We start from the raw sequence: 22010 nt of genomic DNA, 5'->3' as shown, positions 1-22010 counted from the left end.
TTGTTCACAGCCTTACCAAACGAATCAACCCCTAAGAAGTTATTACACGGGAAGCTGTAAGTACTGACCAGCCTAACTACAGCGCACGCAATACATACACTGCTGTTAATTATTTACTGGATCGCAGTTTGATTACGTTTTGGGTGATGACACCCAGGGCCTTAAGAGCTGCATTAAACATTGTTATGTTCTACGGAGTCCCAGAATAAACCATCCTTTAAAAATTAATCTCTTAGAAATAAAGCATATTATTCAGCCATTTATCAGGATTACAGGAAGATGAGTGATGGAAGTTCAGCAGAAGTATTCATTTTTAATGACGCCCTACCTTTGAAGAAACAGTCCTTGCTGTGGATAATGTAGATTTTCTTCCTCTGCAGACACGAGGCTCGATGCAGTTGACAGTGATTTTCATAAAACTTGCCATCAGATCCACACACGGGCATGTAGCTGGACTTGCAGTCCTCCACGCACCTGCACTCGGGCTGATTGGTGTCCTTGTTCACAACGCACTTGCTCCCCCGGCCGCAGTACTTCTTCTCGCATGACGCATGCAGGCCATCCTCACCGTAAAGCACTGGCAAGAACAGAGAAAGTCGGCGTTAGCAGCAGTTACCGAACAGACCGTGTTCGTCTGCTGTGGTGAGTGGCACAACAACTCCAAGAGCAGGAGCTGAAAGGTTTCCGAGGCTAAAAGCACATCTCTTTGAACAGCAGCACGACGGCAATCTGGAGAGTGCCTTCACATCTCCCAGCCCTGAGTCATCGAAACACCAGCCATGTGCTGGAAGTGCTTTCCTGAAAAGCGGTGGACACGGGGCCACTTGTTCTTTCAGGCTTCTGCAAAACCAGACCCTGGAACATAACCTAAGAGGGCATTTCAGTGCCCAACGTTTGGGCATGACTTGCGTCCGGAAAGCAACGCTACAAGTCAACATTCTGGCAGACTCCAAACCCACGAGGAGCTTCTTTCTGTGCCCCACGTGCCAGCACTCCACACAGCCACAGCTGCATTGGGAATCTAAGTGCCAAATTGTGAGCCAGAAGCTGAACTTCCCTGAGGCCAAAATTCGCAGGGATTTCAGTGGAAATTAAGACAGTCATGGAGAAATAACCCCCATGAAGCAAGGAAAGCGAAAAAGCCCCCCCCCCCCCCCCCCAGAAGTCAAGAGAATATTACAGCAAAACACTTCTCAATGTCAAAGTGACCATCGATATTTATCCCCCCAGTCTGAAAAATGACATGTGAAGAGATCACTTATTTTAAAAACGCATTGGATAATATGTTCCAAATATTCCTGTACAATCTGCTTTTTGGTACTGTCGAAAGGCTGACGAAGTGCCCTGGCACTACAACATTTTCTGCTTCTGAAGTTTCCTCCCTTACTGGCTTACAACAGAGCACCGCCGTAATTCGTGCAGGACAGAGCACCTCCAGACAAGCCACTGCTCAGAGAAATGATTCGCATTATACTCAGTGAAGAGAGTTTCAGGCAATTAGATTATCCTATGCTAATTGGAGTACACAAAGTTGAGAATTACAACGGGATGCTGCAGAAGGCGTAATTAAAGCAGGAACAAACATGCAGTAGCACACAGCGTGCTGCCAGCCCGCGCAGCCTGCCCCCAGCAGCAGTGGCTGGACCAGCAAGGCCGTTGTGAAGCAAACCCATCGCCTGTATTTACCGCTTGCAGCTTTGGCTGTCGGGGACGTTTTGGTGTGTGCTGTGTGTCCTGCGTCTCACAGTGCTCCAGACGGGCTGCAGCGCCCAGCGGGACAGGTCCTGCAGAGACCACAGCACCACAGCGTCCTCCAAAACACAGCCGGTGCTCTTCCCTTCAAAAGCTTTTCTAGGAGCAGAAGCATTCAGCCTAGGAGAACAGACCAAGTCTTACCTAGACCTCCCCATTACACGTAACAGGTGTGAGGAGCACCAGCACTAGCTACTTCAACCTCCTGGCCCATTTTTCTTGTGCTAAGTTCCCTGCTCACAGCCACATGGTCCCTGTTTGCCCACCCGCTTCATGCCACTGGGAAGTGTCCCAGCGTTGAATCCACTTTTTTTTCACCTACTAGCAACCAAGGGGTTAAAGCGCGTTCACAAAGACGAGCAAAAGTCTCTACAAAACCCCATTTGTCTCGGTTCCCCTGAAGCTTGTGTTTTTATCACTGTAAATCTGAAAGGGGAAAAAAATCTGGTGTTGGAGGATTAACTATTTGACTCAATAACTCATTAAAATTCTCCAACCTTGGCAAGCTGAGAAATATTGACTTTGCCTGACTCATAATAAACTAGAAGGTCACAGCATCTCTGACAAGTGTAAAAAGTACGGTCCCTGGAAGGAGTATCTGAATATGCTTTATTTAATTTACTTATTGTTCCAGACTTTCTGAAAACCGTCCTGAAGAATCCAAATGTTGTCACTTCTGGGAGACCTCACGGCCAAGGTCAGCTGCAGCCACAGCCTGTGCTTAGACGGGAGCAGCACGGGGGACTGGGGCTCGAGGAGCCCCGGCCGAGCATCGGGTGGTGGGACCTGCACCCATAGGTGCTTGGCTCATCCACCACCCGACGTGCTTTGACACTGCTCTTGTTGATACTTAAAATTAAGATTTAGGAGGTATTATTGCCTCTAGAAACGTAATTCAGATAAAACTATAGCAGAGCCCTTCCTATGCGGTCCCGATCACTAAAAATGGATCTCACGAACCTAGCACTGAGGACTGCACCGAGCACCTCACCAAAGGGTTTCTCCCTCAGTCACGGTGGCTGCATCCTGCCCAAGCAGCCACCCCAGGCACCAGCAGCAGCAAAATCCTCCTGGAGCCTCGAATACTTTCTGTATTTTGATTTGTAACACAGACTTAGCATTACTGCAAACAAGCACCACTCCTGCTGCAATGGAAATTTAATTCTTTTTCTAATGATACATCAAAGATTTGTTTAACCAGCAGCTTCTAAAACAGACAAAATACTCTGGCTTTCCTATTACCGGCCTGGTTACTATGGAGAAGCCACAAAAAGCCTGCTTGCTTTTATGCCTCACTCCTCTTGTTCCCGGTTCCGTTTCTTCTGCGTTCCCAGATGGAGAACTCCTGTCTGAGCACCCGCAAGTTGGCGAGGGGAGCGAGGAGAACACAATCCTGATGGCCAAGCCCACTGAAAGCGAAGCGTGCCGCCCCTCGCCGCTTTTCTGCCACGTTATTAGAAGTGACTGCCTTCCCCGCTCTTACAAGGATTATTAAAAGCAGAAATGGGAAAGGTAATCAAGTGAAACTACCAGCTAAGTGCTGGCGGAATTTATGAGCCCCACTGCACAGCACAAGAAAAATATAATTTATTTAATTTATTAGTTGCAAAGAAAGACATTTACTTAGGTTAAAAATTGATCATCTGGCAAAACAAGCCACTTTTCAACACTAATTAAGTTTACCCAACATGGCTAGTGACTGAATTGTTGCATTACATTAAAGGCAGCTTGATGGGGAGAGGAAGCCCATTTGCGTACATCCACAAACACATTTGGTGCCTCAAATTGGTTTCTGGCTGCCCCGGAGAAATTTGGAATTCCGGCTGAAAACCAACAAAATCTTGGCACAGGCGGTAGAATTACAGAGTTCGGGAATTTCACAAAGCTGGTTCATCCAAAAGCAAGACTTGAATAAGAAAATGAAGATGTTATTGCAATGCTTAGACACCGGAGGATACGCACCCTTTGGCTGCTCATTAATTCACGAAGACTGAGACCTTGCCTGCCTTTAACATGCCACTAAACATGTTACAGCTCAGACTTGAGCTATCAGACAATTATTTTGCTCCCAAATACCACCCTGCTCCTTACTTCAGCAAAACTCCCCAAGAGCTCAAGGAGAGCTGGGTCAGTGACGGGCGCTGACTTCGGTTCAGACCAAAGAGCCAAACCCACCACCCGTACAGCGAAACCAAACCCCAAGCAGCTCTATCATATGGCTGCTCAGAAAAAGTTCCTTAGACACTACAGAAATGTAAATTACTACATTTGCGTTTAAAAAGCCAGTTTGCCTTCTAGTACCAGTGAGCTCCTGCAGGCAGCCGGACATCCAATTTTCTTGCTGGAGGAAAACGTTGAGACTTTCCATCAGGACCGGAGCCAGAGATGGAAGCTTTGACTACGGGAAACCAGAGACTGGGATACCTAAAACTGGAAGCTTCTGCTCCGTATCCTTTAGAGGCAATGCTGCACCTTACAAATGTCATAAAACAATAAAATAAAACCCTCCATGACATCACAAAAATATCCGGTCTCCAAACTTTTTTGCTTCCACGAAGGAAAGCAGAGAGGCAATGGGTAAGGAGCTATTCCTCCCTCATCTTGGCATCAGCGTTCCAACATTCTCCTTTGCTACGTTAAATAATCTCCTGTGGGCTAAAATGTCAGACCTGTAGGCACTATTTACTGAGAAATGTGCATTGCTGGTACACGCAGGTGTACACATGAACTGTGCACACACCCAGGTGGATTTGCTTGTGCATTACAGGTGCCTATTTACACGCACAGAGCTATGCACCTACAACACTGTCTAGACACTTCCCATGCACTTGACTTGCCACAGCTTCACTTTGGCTGATAATACAAAGGCAGACGCTGCAGCACGAGGCCTTAAACCTTCTCTTCCCGGCACATGTTTAATATACACCTTGACTAACTCATGGCTTGAAGTAACAGAAGCTCAGCGGCGTGACTATTGCGCCTGGCTTCTGTTCTGGGAGCAAACGCGTGTGCTGTGCATATTATTGGGAGAGCAATGAAATAAAACATAAAGCAAGAGTTTTGTAACTATCTGCTCTATGTGTTTCTCGGTTTTTCATTGCATGCCTGCTATGAAAATGCAGAAGCAGAGAAGCCACAGAGAGGCACCTGGTGTGGGGTAGGGCCACAGCACAGTCATCCCCTCTGCCACCAGCCTTTGGTGCTCTAACTTATTTTTACAAAGCAAAACCAGTGACTTGTCCTGCAGGAAAATTCAGAAAAGACGTGCTACAAGTACACGTTTTGCTAAGGATGCAAACTATTCCCTTTCAAGGTTCAGTAGGTAACAAGGGGAGGCACCGTTAAGCAGGACAAGAGGGATGCGTCAGGCTCTGCGGGTGACGGCAGAACATCCATCACGCTCACACCCATTTTAGTGTTCTGCACGAAGCAAAGGCCAGGATGACACGCAAAGCCTCCTCTGAACAAAAACAGCAAAGCCTCCCTAATGGCCACACGATTTCAGATCTTCCAGGGAGGGCTCTTAAAACCAACGCAGACACCTAAAGGAAAGGCACAGCCTGACCCGGAGCACTGCCACTAGTCACCGTGCTGACACCACCGCCAAGGGAACTGCTTAATCCCTGTCTGCGGTTTAGTATCAAGCGGAGTTCAGTAACAACATGCAGTTATTCTGCAAATAATAGAAGGAAGCACTCAAAGTCATACAAGTTTCTTTATTAACACATATGTCTGAAAGGCGGGATCAGTGTTACTTTCTATCCATCTGACCTACAAAGTCAATTAGAGGTGGTGCCACGGAAAAGCACTTGAAAACGTCCTGTAACTACGCTCTTCCTAGTCTCATTTGGCAATTTTTTGCCCTACATCAAATCCATTTAGCCAGGATGAGATTGTGATTAAATAACATTTTGGGATGGTATCATGGTATATGAAGAGTATTAACATGAAAAAAGAGTCAAGACAGAAATCAGAAGATGCCACCTATGTAAAGCATACACGCAGATTTCTGAGAAGAAATAGCAGCTGACGTGAGACCACATTTATTTCTGTCTTGTCATAAAACTCAACCATGCACAATTTTCTTGATTGTCCTCATCGTGGAAGAACTGCTGAAGAGGCGATTCACAAAATTGTTCTTTATCAAGATTTTTATCCAGTCATCTCTTATGGGTACCTCATCCTGAAGGCACTGTGATTCCACTATCCCTGCGCGGGAGGTACAGAGGCGTCCCCAGCTCTGCTGCCAGCGGAGGAGCTGCCCGCAGGCTCCCACAGCCTCGATGTTTCCTTGGCACCCACACACTTAATGCTGTGCACGCCCTAGTAAATTTGGGTAGCATGTACTAACACGTGCACACATGTATTTTGCTTGACCACACATTTAATTGTCTCAGTGCTGCAGTGTGAAGAGTGCAGGAACTTCCCAGCGTCAGACGCGGGGGCACAGATCACACTCATACTTCGGTTTCTTTGGCAAAGTTGTGCATCAGAAGACTACGCTCTTCTGATGGAAGGCAAAGAAATTCCCACAGGTCACCGCTCAAAATCACTCTTGGTGCCTTTAATCTTTCTCATCAATCTTCTGCCTGCTTTCCTTCGCTCTAGCTCTCAGGACCCACCTCGCTCTTCTTGTTTGCAGCTCTTTTATCCTCTGACCAGCGCAGCAAGCCCCCGCGCTACTATAGAAGATATGAGAAATCAATAACAGTGTCGTGCATCCTTCTGCTCTTCCTCCAATGAAGTTCTTGTGGCAGAAACTGCGAGAAGGTTTGAATCCAATAATGAACTACAGGTGACTGGCGTGTTTTCCTGGCGATCTCTCGAATTGTATTACCAACGGAGTTGCCAGAGGCAAGCAGAACAAACAAGATGCTTCCAGATGTCTGTGTTATTAAGCTTTAAATCCATCCACGCACATTACCTTCTGCTTATTCCCATTCCCCTCTCCTTACACACCGCCCGAGGCTTCCCCCGAGGGCTGCCTGCCCTGCACTGCTCACCTCTCCCACGGACCCTCTGCCCTCAGGAGTCCCAGCCTGGGGGAGCCACAGGTCCTCCCGCAGCTCGTTGCAAGGCAGCAGTCTCTCACTTCCACCTTTTCCAACATTTTGTTCCAAAACTTTTAAAGATTTGACCCTTGCTTCATCCACTTCTATTTGGAAGGGGGTAAAATTCACGAGCCAGGCGTATCAGCCACGCTGCAGCGTAAGGGGGATGGATACGCGCTTGGCCATCGCTCACCGCGCCAATTTAAAAATCACAGGACGCCTTGTTCTTGACCCATCACTAGCATTATTAAAAATGCCATGTTTCCCTCTAAAAAGTGTCCTAAAGTCTCACAGAAATCTATTTTATTTTTTTTTTAATCATTATCTTGCAATAAGACCATTCACTGGAAAGGTATTGTTTTGTTTACTGTGTGCTCATTTTTGCCTTACACATGCACAAACCAAACGTTAGCTCACATTGGACAGAAAGATTTGTTCTCCGGTTTCCTGACTATTTGTATTCCCAGGCCGTGCATCCATTTCTCAGGCTCACCAAGAAAAAAGAACAAAACGAAGAAGCTGGCTCACTGGGTTTGCCTCAAAAAAGAACATTTTTCTATTATTTTTGGCTGGAAGAGGAATAGACCAAGGGCTTTTGCAATTAATACTCATTGAGCTTAATTTAATTCTTCTTGAATTCTGCTCTTGGTAAAAATCCTCAGGCTTGCGCCAAAGCGTACAACCGCCGCTGCAGGAGGATCCAACGTGATGAAGACAGAGACCTCACAGCGTCACGGCAGCAGTACCCGTGTCAGCACCTTCGTTAACATTCTCTTTCCTTTAAGGTCTGCTTTGTGCATTTGAACCTTCCAAATGAAGTTTCTTTCTTGAAAAACATTGTGCAAGCTGTATGGAAACATGGCCAGTAACAGGACAGAGCAACCAGACTTCCACTCGCTCCACTCGCGGCTAGGAGGCTTGCACTGGTACAACCTAAAAAGCCACGATTATTGCCAGCTCTTCCCCTAACTTCCATATCCCAGCGTGCTATCAGGGTTCCTTGGAGGTACTTTGTGACTCAGAGGAACGGGCTTTATTCTGCTCCACCAGGAGAAGCGTTTAACCACGCAAACACCACAGGGCAAGCACTCAAATCACAAATCCTGGCAGAGCCACCCCGAGCCCGTCACACCACGTAGGGGGGCCAGAAATAACCTGCCCAAACCAGTCACCTGCCTCTACCACAGGGAAGGTCTCGCCCTCGGAAGGAAGCGAGCGTGAGCCTGCAAACCCACTTCCAGGGACAACTCGGTTTAGCCTGAGGCAATAAATCTGTAGGCTCCGTTAACGGGGACTGGGAGAGGAGGAGCGGGAATTTTCAGGGACAGAAGCTGCTAGAGAGAATCCACCAGGAGCTGCACATACATCCCCGCTGCCTGTCACCCAGGACAAAGCACCACGGAAAGCAGGCGGCTGCAGGCTGGGTTCATGGAAGGTTTTGAGAGCGCCTATTTCTGAGCATTGCCGGCGTTCTGTACAACTCGCCGTTCGCTTGAAAGACATGGAAAGGGAGAAGTATTAAAGCTACTTAGCTGTAACGGAGTTTGGGTTAGTGCAGGTGCTTTGTATTTATTTAATTCTCTGTGAGGTGTAACACGTGTTTGACTCATGGCTACTTCACTGGATTGAGGAGGCAGCGCCGGCCATGGGATCAGCATTCCCCTACCACACCTGCAGCAGCGTAAGCGTCCTGCTGGAGACCGCTGAGGTTGCACGGTGCCTTTCCACAATTTTTCCCCCAAAGACATTTCAGGTGGAGGGACCCACTTCCTGGCTCCACGCGCGTCAGCTGTGTGCTGGTCCGCACGCGTGCCCTCTCCGTGGCTGATGAACCCTGTAATTCCAGGCACTGAGAGAGCTGCAGCACGCGAATGAGTGCAGGAGGCAAAAGCACCAGGAGGAGCCCGCAGCGATGGTTCAGCAGCATCCCAGCTGCCACCCTCACTCCGAATCCTTCCTCTCCACTGTTCCTTCAGCTCTGCAGTGAAAACCACGGGGAAGAAGCGAAGCCCTGAGGAATATCAGCTCGAAGTGGCTGGCCAGCACAGCGTGACAAAGCCCAGCTGCTGTCTACAACCCCCCGGTGGTCTTCAAGGGCACCGCAGACGGCCTGCAGATGATCCGCAGGACCCAGTATTTTGCATCTTTTCGACGTAAGGCTCTACCCCAAGCGTGACCTGTGTGTGCTGGAACGCTTGATGGGGTGAGTGAGTAACTTCTGGGTAAGGGGAGGATGCGCCTACCTCACCCCAGGTCATCCCTGTCCTCATGGAAACTTCTCTGTTGAAATGGCTTCAGAGGGATTCCAGAGAAGGTCAGTGGGATGGTTTGGAGAAATCAGCGAGCATTTTCCAATCACCAGCTGTGCTGGCTCAAGAAAGGCGAGCAGGGCAGCACCAAGGGACTCCCACCACAAGCCCCCACACCCTGGCACCAACGTGGCCATGTTCCCGTTCAAGCTTCCTTGAAGCTGTTGAAACATGGAGGCATTTTAAGAAGAAATCTGTATGTGTATATACAGATATATTTTACAGAGAATAACCACTGCAGGAGAGGACGCAACCACGAAGGAAATCCTCTCTGAACACAGGAATTGGTGCTCCAGCAGATGGACCCCCAGCAGCTGGACCTGCACACTGCTTGACCTTGCCTCCGCCAGCCCTGGCTCGTGCACAGCTGAAATGGTTTTCTCAGCTGCTCTAAAACCAAAGAGAAACTCAAAGACCAAAGAGCACAGACCCACCCTCGTCCACACATCCTCCAAGCAAGCAGTGAGATCTTTCCTCTTCACCCTCTGTGCCGGGAGCCTCGCTGCCAAAACGCTGCACCGAACAAAATTACATTTGCCGCACAAATGGGAGTTGTGGGAGCACTGCCCGACTGCCTGCACTGAGCAGGGATGCTCAGAGGACGAGGGCATCGCAGGCCTGGTGCACATCGCGGGCAGGATGCAGCCCAACCAGGAGCGGGATGCGCAGGCTGCAAGCCAGGGCTGCACGGAGCCAGCAGCCGGCCAGCTCCTGCCAAACGCCGCGGTGCTTGAAATCCCTCCCAGCTTTCTGAGCCCAAAGGGAAGCTTTCTGAACTAGCCTGTTGCCAGAAAGAGGGGCAAACGGAAAAAAAACAGGACTGCCTTTACAATTAGTAAGAACAAGGGATGTAACAAGGGACGTCTTCATTTTTTTTATGAATTATTGAACATTTCTCAGATAAGGTTTGTAAAGCTACCCTGAACAAACCACACAGTTTCAATTGATAACAAATCAAACCAAAACCGACGTCTGCCAGCAGGACGGCCACAGAAGCCAAGCACACACATTTCATTGAGATTGCAAATAAAGCTTAAATGAACACGTTACTGCCCAGCACCGGGGACGTGCCTAGCAGCTCACCGGCTGCACAAATCCTGCTGGCGGTGGGCTGAGGACGTTCCCAGGGGAAATTCAGACGCGGTATTGAGATGTGGGCACTGCCAGGCAGAGCCAGCCAGCTTCGATTGGGATGTCACCAAAACACACGCACACAGACCAGGACACGGTCCCCGACCTCCCCAGCTATAGACGTTGCTCTGGCAACTCCCCGTCCTCAAGTACAGGAGCCAGCAGTGCCTTCAAGCCTTAATTCAGGGCTGGTCAGCATGAGTGAGCAGTAAATGCTCCTTGAGCTTGAAGGCAGCCTGAAACATTGCCACGGCACAGCACGAATCGATAGCCATTTGCATTCCCCTTTCCCATTCTGTTATCTTTAATGAAGTTCTGTTCCAAGACTACAAAATACGGAGAGAAACTCTTTTCTAAGCATCACCACCCGGCTGTTCTGCACCTAGCGCTAATTCTTGCGGCTCTCTTCTGGTTTAATCCTCTGTTTATGCCCGTGCTGCTGTTACATTCCAGCACTCCTGTATTTTGTGTACAGACCTTTTTATTTCACTGCCTCCTCTATTTGGGGCCACGGTTAATTCACAGAAACCATCCCTTTTGGGACAAAACCTTGACATTTTGGCCACTCTCATTAAATGCTTCTCAGACCAAACAGCCTGTAGTTAATAAGAAGTCTTTCAAGGCTTCGTCCCTGAGGCACAGCCGTTACTCAGCCCTCCTTCCAAGGGATTTTACTTTCTCATCAATACAGGAAATTACCCCAAGACTGTATTGAGGATTTCTCTCTTTCTGGAGATAGTTTGATGCTCACAGAGCACTAACAATGGGGCTACTGAATATCCGATCTCCTCTCCCTGCTCCCGAGGTAAACGTGCCCATTACCCTTGTCAGTGCTGCCACATCACCTGCTCCCAGCATCCGGGTGTCAGGAAGGGGGCTGCTATTCACCCCATTTCTCTTCAAATTGAAAATAACTTGAAGCTTCTGGAAATCTTTCTCAGAAGTCCTCCTAGCCATTTCTGATGGACTGCAGGCCTTTCACTCCCCTCATATCCGCTTCCGTGCCAAAGGAGTCCACGTAGCAGCATCCACCTGATGGAGCAGTTACAGCCCACCGAAAGGATAACACGATAAAATAAAACCTCCTAAAACGTTATTTTGAAAGAGAAAAGCCTTTAAGCTTCACGGACTGTTAGAATGGACTCAGAGGGTATCTGCACAGAAACGGACGGGTAACACTGCAACGCCACCACCAGCTGCTTTATTCTTATTCTGAGGACTAGGAAAAACACCCGTTCCTCAGGTCGTGTCACAACACAGAATAATCCAGAAAAGGTGAAAATACATAAAAACACCAGTAACAAATTAAGGGTTTCTGCAGCGGGGCTTTCTTGTTTCAAATACCTTGAACTTAATCTGAATGCTGTTAATTTGCACAGCTGGGGATCTGGCCTGGTGAACATTACACCTGGTGAAGGGCTGGACTCAGTGACGTGAGATGGGACCGTCTTCAGTCTCCTTCCCTCCTCCGTTCACAAACAGCAGCAACACAAATAACAGCAAAAAGCGAGGCCCCTCAGCTGCCTGACCCTGGTGGGGGTCCCCGCGAGGCATCGCCCCGCAGCCCAGGGGCAGAGCACGGCCCCCCCACAGCACCAGGGCGCTCACCGGGACCTGCCCGGGGGCACGGGAGCAACGCTCGTTCGTTTGTTCACCTGGGGAAAGCGTACGGAGAGCTGAGTCTGACTCAGGCTGTGTAAGAGAAGAGTAGGTGTATTCTCCGCCCTCCCTTTGAAGGCGCTCTGCACGAAGAATAAATACAACCACAACTGATAAAAATCAACAAAACATCGCTTCTCCTCCACAGCTAAGGCACCGAATGGAAAAGAGGGTCACCGTTAATAGCGGAAGAGGAAAAGCTTGGGATAAAAGGCAGAAATAAGCCACAATCATCAGTTATCAACATCAGAGCATATTGGGCTAAAGCAGCATTAGCGGACTTCTTGTTCTTTTAAGATGGGTAATGGAATAAAATCTATTTCAGTGCAGGGCACATCTCCCCTGTTAAGCTGATCCTTGCCAATACAATACAGGCCTGGCCACACAAATAGGGAAAACAAGGAGCGCTGAGATGCCCGCGAGGCCAAGGCTGTGTGTACATCTTCATCTAGGTCGGATCAGGGCCACGAAGCCCATGGAAAACCAGGGTTGCCAGTTCAAAGCTGAGCCACCAGGCAAAGGATGCCCAGCAGAGCACACCGTGCAGAAGGACAGGCCTCGCATTCAAATCCGAGGCTGGAATTAGGCTTTTCCATCAGTTTACAGTTCAAATTAATCCCCTGGTGCCTTAGAAAAAAACACACAATTATTCATTTCCAACTTGAGGGACAAAGCAAGCAGCTCCCTGCTCTGCCCTCCCAGCCCCTGCCATTGCAGCTTGCTGCTTTGGACGAGCACGAGCAGCTCCTGGGCAGCTTCGGAGGCAGGACACAGCGATGAATTGGATCAAAAGAAAGGCAGGAAGAGGGGCAACGTTTTGCACAGTACCTTGGGAGCGCTGACCAGAAAGGAAAAGAGAAATGAGTCACTGCGTTGGGCTCCACAGTGAGAACAAGCACCCAGAAACAACAGCTTTTACTGATTTACCTGAAATTACAGCCGTCTCTAGTGTTACTTTTAGCAGTGTCAGTAGGAAAAGAGTCTTGCCAGTTTATCTACAAGAGGGAAAGCGTCTGAGAAGCTAAAGTAATCTCAAAAAAATGTCATTTCCAAAGGGGCTGTATATTAACAATCACAAGAGGAGCAGAGCTAAGCAAACGCTGACCGCCCCGTGCTGAAGACGGCCCTGCTCCCTGCACCGACAGGGCTTGAACGATGACTGGACCAGATGACTGCAAAGGCCTGGGGATAAGTTCACTTTAAAAAAAAAATGCTTTAGAGAGAAAAATCATGCTTATTCTCCACCAGCGTGGCTCCTCACATCATGTCCACTGCTCCCGGACAGGCAGGGCTGGCCTCAGCTCGCCTCCCGTCCCCCTGCGCTGCCCCACGAGGAGGAGAGGCATTGCTTAAACCCATCCAAACGGGCCAACACCCCCCAAAGGCAACATCCAGCTGCTATCGTGTGCTCTACTACTGGCAGTGCTGAAAAGTGAAGTCCTCTGCTCAACACCATGCTGGGGATGGCAGCTGCTTTCCTGCCCCGCGCTGCAAATGCCATCTTGCCGCAGCTTCCTGTCCTAATGGGGCCGATTTTCTCTATAGGGAAGAAAAAGGCAGGGAGAGAATTCAATTTTTCGGCTTCCGAGTTCCCTGTCGATGCACATGTGTTCCACCGCCCCGCTCCCATTAACACCCAGCATGGGCAGGTTCGCACAGCTTCGCGGTTGCTACAGGCTGGGATCTTCCAACCAACAGGGCAAGCGTTTAAAAACTAAAGTTTTATTTCATTTAAAGGTTTCCTGCACTAATACAGCACAGATTTGACTTAAAAACCCGTATTTCAACAGCAATATTTGTTGCCAGCTGAAGCACAGAGCAGAGCCTCCGTTGCCTCTCGTAATCCTCCCCGACACCAACGGGAGCTGTTTGTGCAGAGCAGGTCCCTGCGGGGGTCCTGGGGGTGATTTACTGACTCCTGCACGACCAAGACTAAATGGCTGCCTCCAGGTCAGTCAGGTGGAAGAACAAGCAGTGCTCATTCCGGGGGAAAAAAGGTCTGAAACAGTCAATGAAAAGAAATCCCTCCAGGTTCCACCATGAAATGGAGTGAATGAGCAGCCTGTAGAGAGGGGAAAGGGAAAAGTCTCGCAGAAAAAGGGAGAGAAACGAACTGTTCTCTGTGTGCAACGGCAGGAGGAGCCCCGAATTGAAATCAAGTTTCTCAAAAGTTCACATTAAAGTCGAAACTATCTCACCAGCACCCACCTCAGTGGGTAAAATGCACAAAAATTAAAAACCCCAGGCTCTCTTCCTGCATAAGTGCCCTTCCATTAAGAGCAGGGCTCGGTTTTACAGGAACAGAGTTTGTGGGGGCAGAAAAAAGACCCATTTCTCTTGTTTTGCACCATGAAAATCCGCGGCAGGTCCCCAGTCAGAAGCTCGATGGTCCCGAGCTGGCGCAGGCAGGTTTGAGGGGTGCTGCAGAGGGGGCTCCGTGGGCTGGTGGGGCTGCAGAAGCCGCCTGAGCTGTGCTCTCCCACGGCATTTGTGGTGCGCATCTCTGCTGGCAATTTAAATTGATTTTATACTGAAATATTGCTGTGGGATTAGAGAGCATCACGTGGGGGGCAGATGTATTTAACACAACCGGTAGCAAATACAGAATTATTAAACAGGAGGATGGGAGAATGAAAGGCTCCTAAATCAATACTCGTGCTTAAAGCAAACAGAGTATTTTGAAGGGACAAGAACAGATCTCGTTCCTTCTTCTTCCCATCTTGCCCAGCACAACTGCTTCATGCACTCGAACCACAGAACAGACGCCTGACTGTCTTTGAAGACATGAAGTGGGATACGGCACAGAAAGCTGCGAACACCGAGCTTTGTACTGCGTGGTCCAAAGGGAGTCCACGGCGGGGACAAGGCAGAATGCATTAAATCTCAATTAGATCATAGCACACAACAAAGCACAGAACATTATCATCAGATTTGCTCACCCAAGGATTAAGTGGTTTCCTTCAGAGAGGTCTGCGCCTGCAAAGCATCTGGGGGAGCAAGCGGCTCTGCGGTGGCGAGCAGCCACTGCTCTGCTGCTTTTTAATGAATTGCACCCATTAAATGCATCTCCAAACACGGGGTTTTACACGTGTGTGTGGCAGACCGCAGGCTGTGAAGAGATGTAACTCAACATCGTGAACTGCCGAGTGCTTTTAGCCTATATATCTTACTGGTGCCCGTCTAGATGCACCTGAACGTCAAAAAAAATAGCAATGTAGAAAAAAAGAAAACAGAAAATAAAGCTTTGGAGGCATACTTAAAAAAAACACCTAATAAGGTCACGGTCTAGTCATTTTGAGGTGCAGTGATTTAGGCAGTGCTATGGCAGTAAGGGACGTGGTGTGGTGACAGGACTCAGCAGGTCGGGGCGATGGCAGGACTGAATGATCCTGAAGGTCTCCTCCACCCTCCGCGATTCCACTATTAGAGTCATTATTTGCAAACGTGTTTGTTATACAATACTTAGTATTAATAAGGCCTGGTAATTATGCATGCAAACAGCTTATCCCTGGCATTACAAACACGCGGCAGCAGGCACACAGCCAGGTGCAGGCAGCAGCACTCGGACTGAGCACCTGGGGTCCCATCCTGGCACAGGGCGGCCCTGCTGCTGCAACAGGAGCGGCAGCAGGATTGATGTGGCAGCCTGGAAGTGTTTTCATCCCATCCCCGTCGAGCCAGAGGTTCACTTGGTACAACTGCACAGCCCAAACTTTTTTCTAGTAACCACTGTTTTGTCCCTTTAGCGACGCTTGTCACGATACCCGACCTGCTGAGGTTCTTCCCCCAAGCCATTTCCACAGCCCTTCCCTCTGCTGCCTCCACTCTGAGCACAACTTTTGTCTAAGATCTTCCAAGGCTGGGCGTTTGGTATGCTATCAGCAGGAGCAGACTTCACCCAGCCAGCCCATCATGAATACTGTGTGCCTCGCTCCCAAAGAACAGTTAATGAAGTGCAAAACTTCAGGGCTGTTTGATTAAAGGGCTAATGCTTGTGAAATCAATATGCTACAGAGAGGCTGGCTTCACGCGGGAGCGCTAACCAAGTACACAGAATCCCCCCGGCCGGGTGGCTGCTACGAAGCTGTTCACAGAAACCTTTACATCCAAGCCCAGGGTGCTGCGCAGCTCGCGGATACGAGCATCACAGGCAGCGCCAACACCCGAAAGCAACAGCCAGGGGAAAAAAATAGCCCTAAATTTTATACGGAATTCAAATGCAACAGGAGTGCGGACACTGCTGCTGCTGTCCGTAGCTGGTTTACGTAGTTTACTAACACCTGCTGTTGATACACCTTAAAACACACGTTATTCAATAAATGCTGCAGAAATTACCTGAGGAGTGGCAGCACCTTGACTCGTCTCTGCAACACCGCTGTGATACCTGCACGCTGCATTGATATCCTTTAAAGATTTAACTCCCCCTTGGAGGAACAGTATTAGTAGTCAACATCGTGGCAAGACCAGCTGGCACACGGCTGGATATTGGGTAGCAGTGTTGTTCCCCAAACACCTTCCTTCAAACCCATTACCTCCTGACACGAGAGCACGACTGGCACAATTCCGCAGCCACATTCATGGCTTGATGGACACACTCCACCGCCATGCATACGGGCTCAAAAACTTCACAGAAAGCCAATCACAACATTTTCATTAAAAACCGAAGCTACATCACCCCAGAATGAGGCCTGAAAGATCTCCACAACAGAAGGCTCTCTCGAAAAAGGAGATCACGCCGGCTTTTGCTTTTAGAAACCCACCTGGGACACGCAGCCCACAGCTACGAGCCCTTCCAGCCTGGAGGTTTTCTGCCCAGACGTGGCAACAAAGCGTTCCCTGCCCCAAGGAAAGCAGCACCTGGCCCAAAAATAGCTCGAGTTGTCAGCGTTCAGACTCCCTTAATGGTTAGGATACAAGCTGGATGGTCACGGCCCAAATTCTATTATGCATCCCCTGACTGCGCACAGCGAGATTATGACTGCTCAGTGCACTCGGCATACAGATGCTCACAAGGGAACACTAAAAGCAAATTCTGGCCCTGTCTATCATCCATAATTCAAGAGAAATCAGGGTTAAAAAAAGTGCATGAGCAATTGACATAATTTATATGCTGCAAGCGGGAGAGTTGGCAGTCTCTCGCATCATAAAGTTTAAATAACGCTAGTTTAACACCAGATGTACCCGCAGCTGTCCTGAGCGCAGTGCTATTAGCTCCGTGACGGCGTGAAGCAATCCCTTCCTGAGATCAGCACCCCGGCCTTGCACCAACATCCCGCTTAAGGGAGATTTCTGCAGGATCCTCAGGAAGAGTTGGTCAAGCACACGCCGCACAGCACCGCCAGCATGGAAAAACTACAAAGAACCGGAAAAGTTTTGCGATGCGATCGATTATGAGAGGTGCTACCTTGAAAATTAAAGGAGCGGAGAAAGGGAGGAAAATATTGGCATCTCCTCTGAAAACGCAGCCAGTCTTCCAGCAACGGCACGAAGTTTTGGAGCTGCTGCTCTGAATTCTGATCGATCCGGTGACATTTACCTTTGGAGAACACGCTTTCTTCCTGTTGTATACTAACAAAAAATATTCTTCTTTTCACTGACTTTACACACGCGGGATTATCAAATTAATGCAGCATGTGTGCACGCTGAGGGTTATTAATTGATCGTTCAATCTAAACCAGCTTTAGTCAATACATCTTCCTGAAGCCTTGCAGAGCTAGAGAAACCTGGAACAGCGACTGTGTCCTCCACCCAGCCTCAGGTTCACCCACGGTGTGTATTTCCAGGAGGAAACCACGACTGAAGCATCACACACACACACCAGCAGGGCCAGGTGCAGCAAATGGGCCTACCAGAAGCTGCACCTAGAAATTAGCTTTTTCAACTCATTTGTTCCTGCCTCTTCACTCCCACTGCAATTTGTCACAGACTGACTCTAAGGAGGCAGAACGTGAACTGATACCATCCACAACCACTAAATTAGATTTGATGAGTGCCAAACCCAGGAAGCTGAAGCGGAGCCTGCAGGCTGGCCGTGCCTCCTGCTCTTCAGCCAAAGCCTTTTTGCAAGAGGCCACGGATTCTGCAGAAAGCACAAGAACATCTTGAAGGCAGAGCTCCCTAAAGAGAGGGAGCTCATGAAAATCACCGCCATCCTCTGGGCTTCACGACACCCTGTGCACGTTGGGGTGCCACCACTCACCACCAGGCCAAGCAGCACGTTTCTGCAGTTAGCACCAATGCCGGGTTGAGAGGGTTTGAGCTTCCTTCCTTTGCACTCAGCGGGAAGTAGAGCTAGGCTGCATTTAAAAAAAGAGTCAGCATCAGCACAGAGCAGGAACCTTTGGTCAAGAAGTCCCTTTTCTGCCTCCCGCGTGCAGATTCAGCGCCTCCGTGGCATAACAGTGAGCAGATGCTTCCCGACGTGCTCTTGAACACAAAACCAGGCGAGCACACGGCAACAAGAAAGGTGGGTTTGGTTTTGCTGATCCAGCTAACAAGACCCAAGCAGGACCAGTGTGACAGCACGCGGTGGTAACAGCGACTAAGCTGCTGCTCCCTTCGCCTTCATAGCGTATAAACCCCAATTTCCCACCCTGGTGCTCCTGATGCGAGCAGCACCAGCACTTTGCAGTTTCACTGCTTCTAGGTGCGCTGAGCGACGTGTCCCACACCATCCAAAGGAAGAAAGGGCCCGAGTTGCTCTGTGGGCTCTTTCCACTTTCTTTTCCTCAGGCCATGATTCCTGCAGAGCACGTTCTCTAGACAAACTGCTCCCTCTCCCCCCCAGGTGCACCCAGGAGCACACTTGTGCGTGGAAAATCACAGGCACGCGTTTGAAATACGGCAGCGAGCGTCCCATTTAGCGCCGCTACATGAACTGTCAGCACAGAGCGCTTCACGTGGCATTTACAGCACAAATCTTTCCACCATGGGAGGTGGGGAGAGAGATCTGCAAAGAGGACAGAACAGAGTTTGTTTATGATATTTCTGCCCCCCCCCCCCCTTTTTTTTTTTCCAGAAGCCAGAGAAGAATTTAAATGAGGCATTTCCAGCACTTCCCCACACACCTGAAACTCCACGCACTCACGAAGCCCAGTGAAACCCCGGGATTATGTTTCTCCTTGGCTCACAGTACACAGCATCCCTGCTGTCACCTTACTCTGACAGAGTTCGGATTACTGGCACATCTGGAACCAACGAGCATTTGGAGCAAATTAATAAGATGAGCAACTTGATAAAATCTCTCCCTCTAGGCTAGGTACCCTGCAGCTTTCTGAACAGTGAAAACAGAAAACAAAACAAAACACCCCCACACACTCCGACCTGAACAACCGAACGCAGGACTTCCACAGCTGCCTTTCTGCACCAGAGGCCGTCTCTGCGTGAAGTCTTTGAAATATTCCTCAACTTGCTCTCTGCTGAAGGGTCCCTCCTGCAGGGACCAGCGGCACTTTCACCCAAGTCATCTCACAGCCCCGTGAACAAGCACGGCGATGGATGCCCCACAACAAACAAAAGACCTAAGAAAAGGTTGTCATCAGGGAAGTTTGATATCGGGCTCAGCGTAAGCAGTGGGGGCAGCAGGGAAAGCCCAGCACGGGGCTGATACCGCTGCAAGGGTCCCCCAGGCAGCTACGGATGGCTCAGAGCTATCCCACGTCGCATTCAGGAGAACACAAAGCGTCCCTGCTGCAGGACCATTCCTTTACTGACCACACCAAGTCAGAAATACTCCCTGAAGTATTCCGGTCACAGTAGGATGTGCCCCACCAAGGCTGGGCCCAGCCTCCCTCAGCTGAGGAGAGCAGAGGAGCATGGCCCAGGGCACCCAGCAGCTCCTCCTGGAAGCCTCCAGCCACCAGTGTCAATTTGCCGGAGGCTTACTTTGTTTTCCTATTCGAGGGGGAGCAAGAGGGATACCTTCCAGCCGACTGGAAGGACTGACATCCCACTTCCATCTTCCTCCAGTGCCATGAGGAGCCTGGGGTTCAGTCCGTACCCGGGGCACAGCACCGCTGGGCAGCAGCCACCGTAGGAAGGGCGGCACCGCCGGGCACATATCGGCCTGCTCACCACACTCCTCCGTGCCTGTGGAGCTCAGCACCCACCCCACAGCACCCAGCTCAGCCAAGCCTCCCCCACCAGAGAGGGAACCAGGCCGAGTCCTCCCTGGAGGAGACAACCCCCGTCACGGGGTCCTGCCAGGCCTCACACCACACGAAGGCTTGGGCCACCGGTACCACAACGCTCACCTGGGGCATCCTCCTCTGCCCGCTGGTCTGCCTCCTGCTCCTTCTTCCCAATCCTCCTCCAACCTGACTCTGTACGGCCATGCTGAAGAGCAGCAAACCCAAACTGATCAGGACGGAAGGGGCTGGGCTCCCCTCCCCCAGTTAGCACCACCAGATGCGGTGCATTAATGAGAATTAACGCTGCTCCTCCTGCTCCCACCCACACCTGAGTCCGTCATGCACCCAGAGATCTGCCTCCCTAGGAGCAAGGGGGTAGCCAGGTTACGTGGCAGAATTAATTTCTCACTTCAAATGAAGCGCAGAGCCCACAAAACACAAAACTTTGGAAGTGTCAAGCTCAGTTTTTAAATGCAAAATATTTTAAGGACAGAGACTGTACTCATGAGACCGTTCCTACCCACGTGCTGCCTGCAGAACCATGCACTGAAAGTTTTCCCTTGCAGCAATTCTTGCGTTTAAACCACTCGAAACTGCCCGAAGTGCTGCTTCATGTGTGCCCAACAAGCCCTGGCACAGCCCCTGCCCCAGGGCCTGGGGACGTCAGCAGCACAAAGGAGCCAAGCTCACGGAGGCAAAATTTTACAGCGCGACAAAGCCCAGGAAAATCACCCAGACTCGAGCAGAGGAAACGTTACATCCACTGACCAGAGCTCGGATTGCGTAGGACCACGTTTAATACCTCTGCTCATCTGTAGCGGCGTTTGCCCCACAGACGGCATTGCTGGATTTAATCAGCAGAGCCAAAGCACCGCTTGGTGTGTGTGGATGGAGGCGCTGCACTTCACAGCTAACAGTGAAAGACAAACTAAAAATCCCCCTTTTTGTTTCTGGAAGCATCATCAGGGTCGCGCCCTGAATCCCCTGAAAGCAGCGGGAGCTTTGCTATTAGTGTCTGAGAACAAGAACTCCTGGCTGTGTTTATTCCCTCCAACCTAGCAGGCTATATTTAAATCCCTTTCCTCAATAGGAAGGAACTTAACCAACCTGGAAAACAACAAATCAATGCTACTTGCATTGTTTTTCATGTCTGGCTACACCATTAATGCTGTGTCAGACACCATCAGCGTCAAGAGAGGCATCAGCCTTTGCTGGAACTGTAGCATTTTCTGAATGAAAAAGGAACAGAGATGAGAGGGATGAGAAGAATTATTACTTTCCCGGGACATTTTCGTGCAGGACCTGCCCATGCCAGCAGCACGGTGCTCGCCCTGGCTCTAGGGGGAGACTTGTTTGCAACATTAAGAAAAACACAACTGCACTTACTAGCAAGCTCCCAAAACACACAGGTTTTGATGCAGATCTGCATTTTCCATATGCATTTAGTTGCATTTTAAGCTGCTTTTAATTCCAGATGCTGCACAGCCACGTGCTGGCCACTGCTGGGCTCCCTGGGAGCCCTGCAAGCCGACAGCTCACGGCAGTGCCACAGCCAAGTGCTCGGCAGCGAGCACACCACAGAAGCCAGGTGAGCGGAAAGATTTAATTCATTGCTCTGAATCCAAAACGGATGTAGAAAAGGAGAAAATGTATACAGAAATATGCAAAACATATATAAGAGAGTTGAGTTAGGGAAAGACTCCAAAACCAGTGCTTTTGGTTAGCAAACCTTATCCCGCTGAATTCAGAGAAGCCTTCTCGTGTTTCCATATGCAGACCCAACTAACCCCGCCATTTCAGAGGGGTAATCTTGTCAGGCTAGCCCTGTAATCCCTCCCCATAATACTGCTTGAAAGCAAAATCAATGTTTCATGATAAAACGGGGACAAATGCTCCAAAATGCTCTTCTGATCCAGGAGCTCATCCTGCCACACCGTATGATTTCAGATTGCAGAGCATTATCCTAAATACCACGTTGG

The 22010-nt window shown here is 49.7% G+C and overlaps 1 protein-coding gene across 4 annotated transcripts in view; it reads right to left on the bottom strand.

Moving 5' to 3' along the window:
* FSTL4 (follistatin like 4) overlaps positions 1–22010 on the bottom strand; it is a 209931-nt gene that overhangs the window by 141630 nt on the left and 46291 nt on the right. For all 4 annotated transcript variants that reach the window (XM_035338646.1, XM_035338643.1, XM_035338647.1 and 1 more), the window contains exon 4: positions 329–577. In XM_035338646.1, the coding sequence (XP_035194537.1) occupies positions 329–577 (249 nt within the window). The remainder of the gene's footprint in view (positions 1–328; positions 578–22010) is intronic.

Source organism: Oxyura jamaicensis, chromosome 13 (genome assembly GCF_011077185.1).
Source record: "Oxyura jamaicensis isolate SHBP4307 breed ruddy duck chromosome 13, BPBGC_Ojam_1.0, whole genome shotgun sequence".
Classification (NCBI taxonomy): Eukaryota; Metazoa; Chordata; class Aves; order Anseriformes; family Anatidae; genus Oxyura; species Oxyura jamaicensis.
The sequence above is the reverse complement of the archived record's forward strand: the minus strand, read 5'-3'. Positions and strand labels throughout refer to the sequence as shown.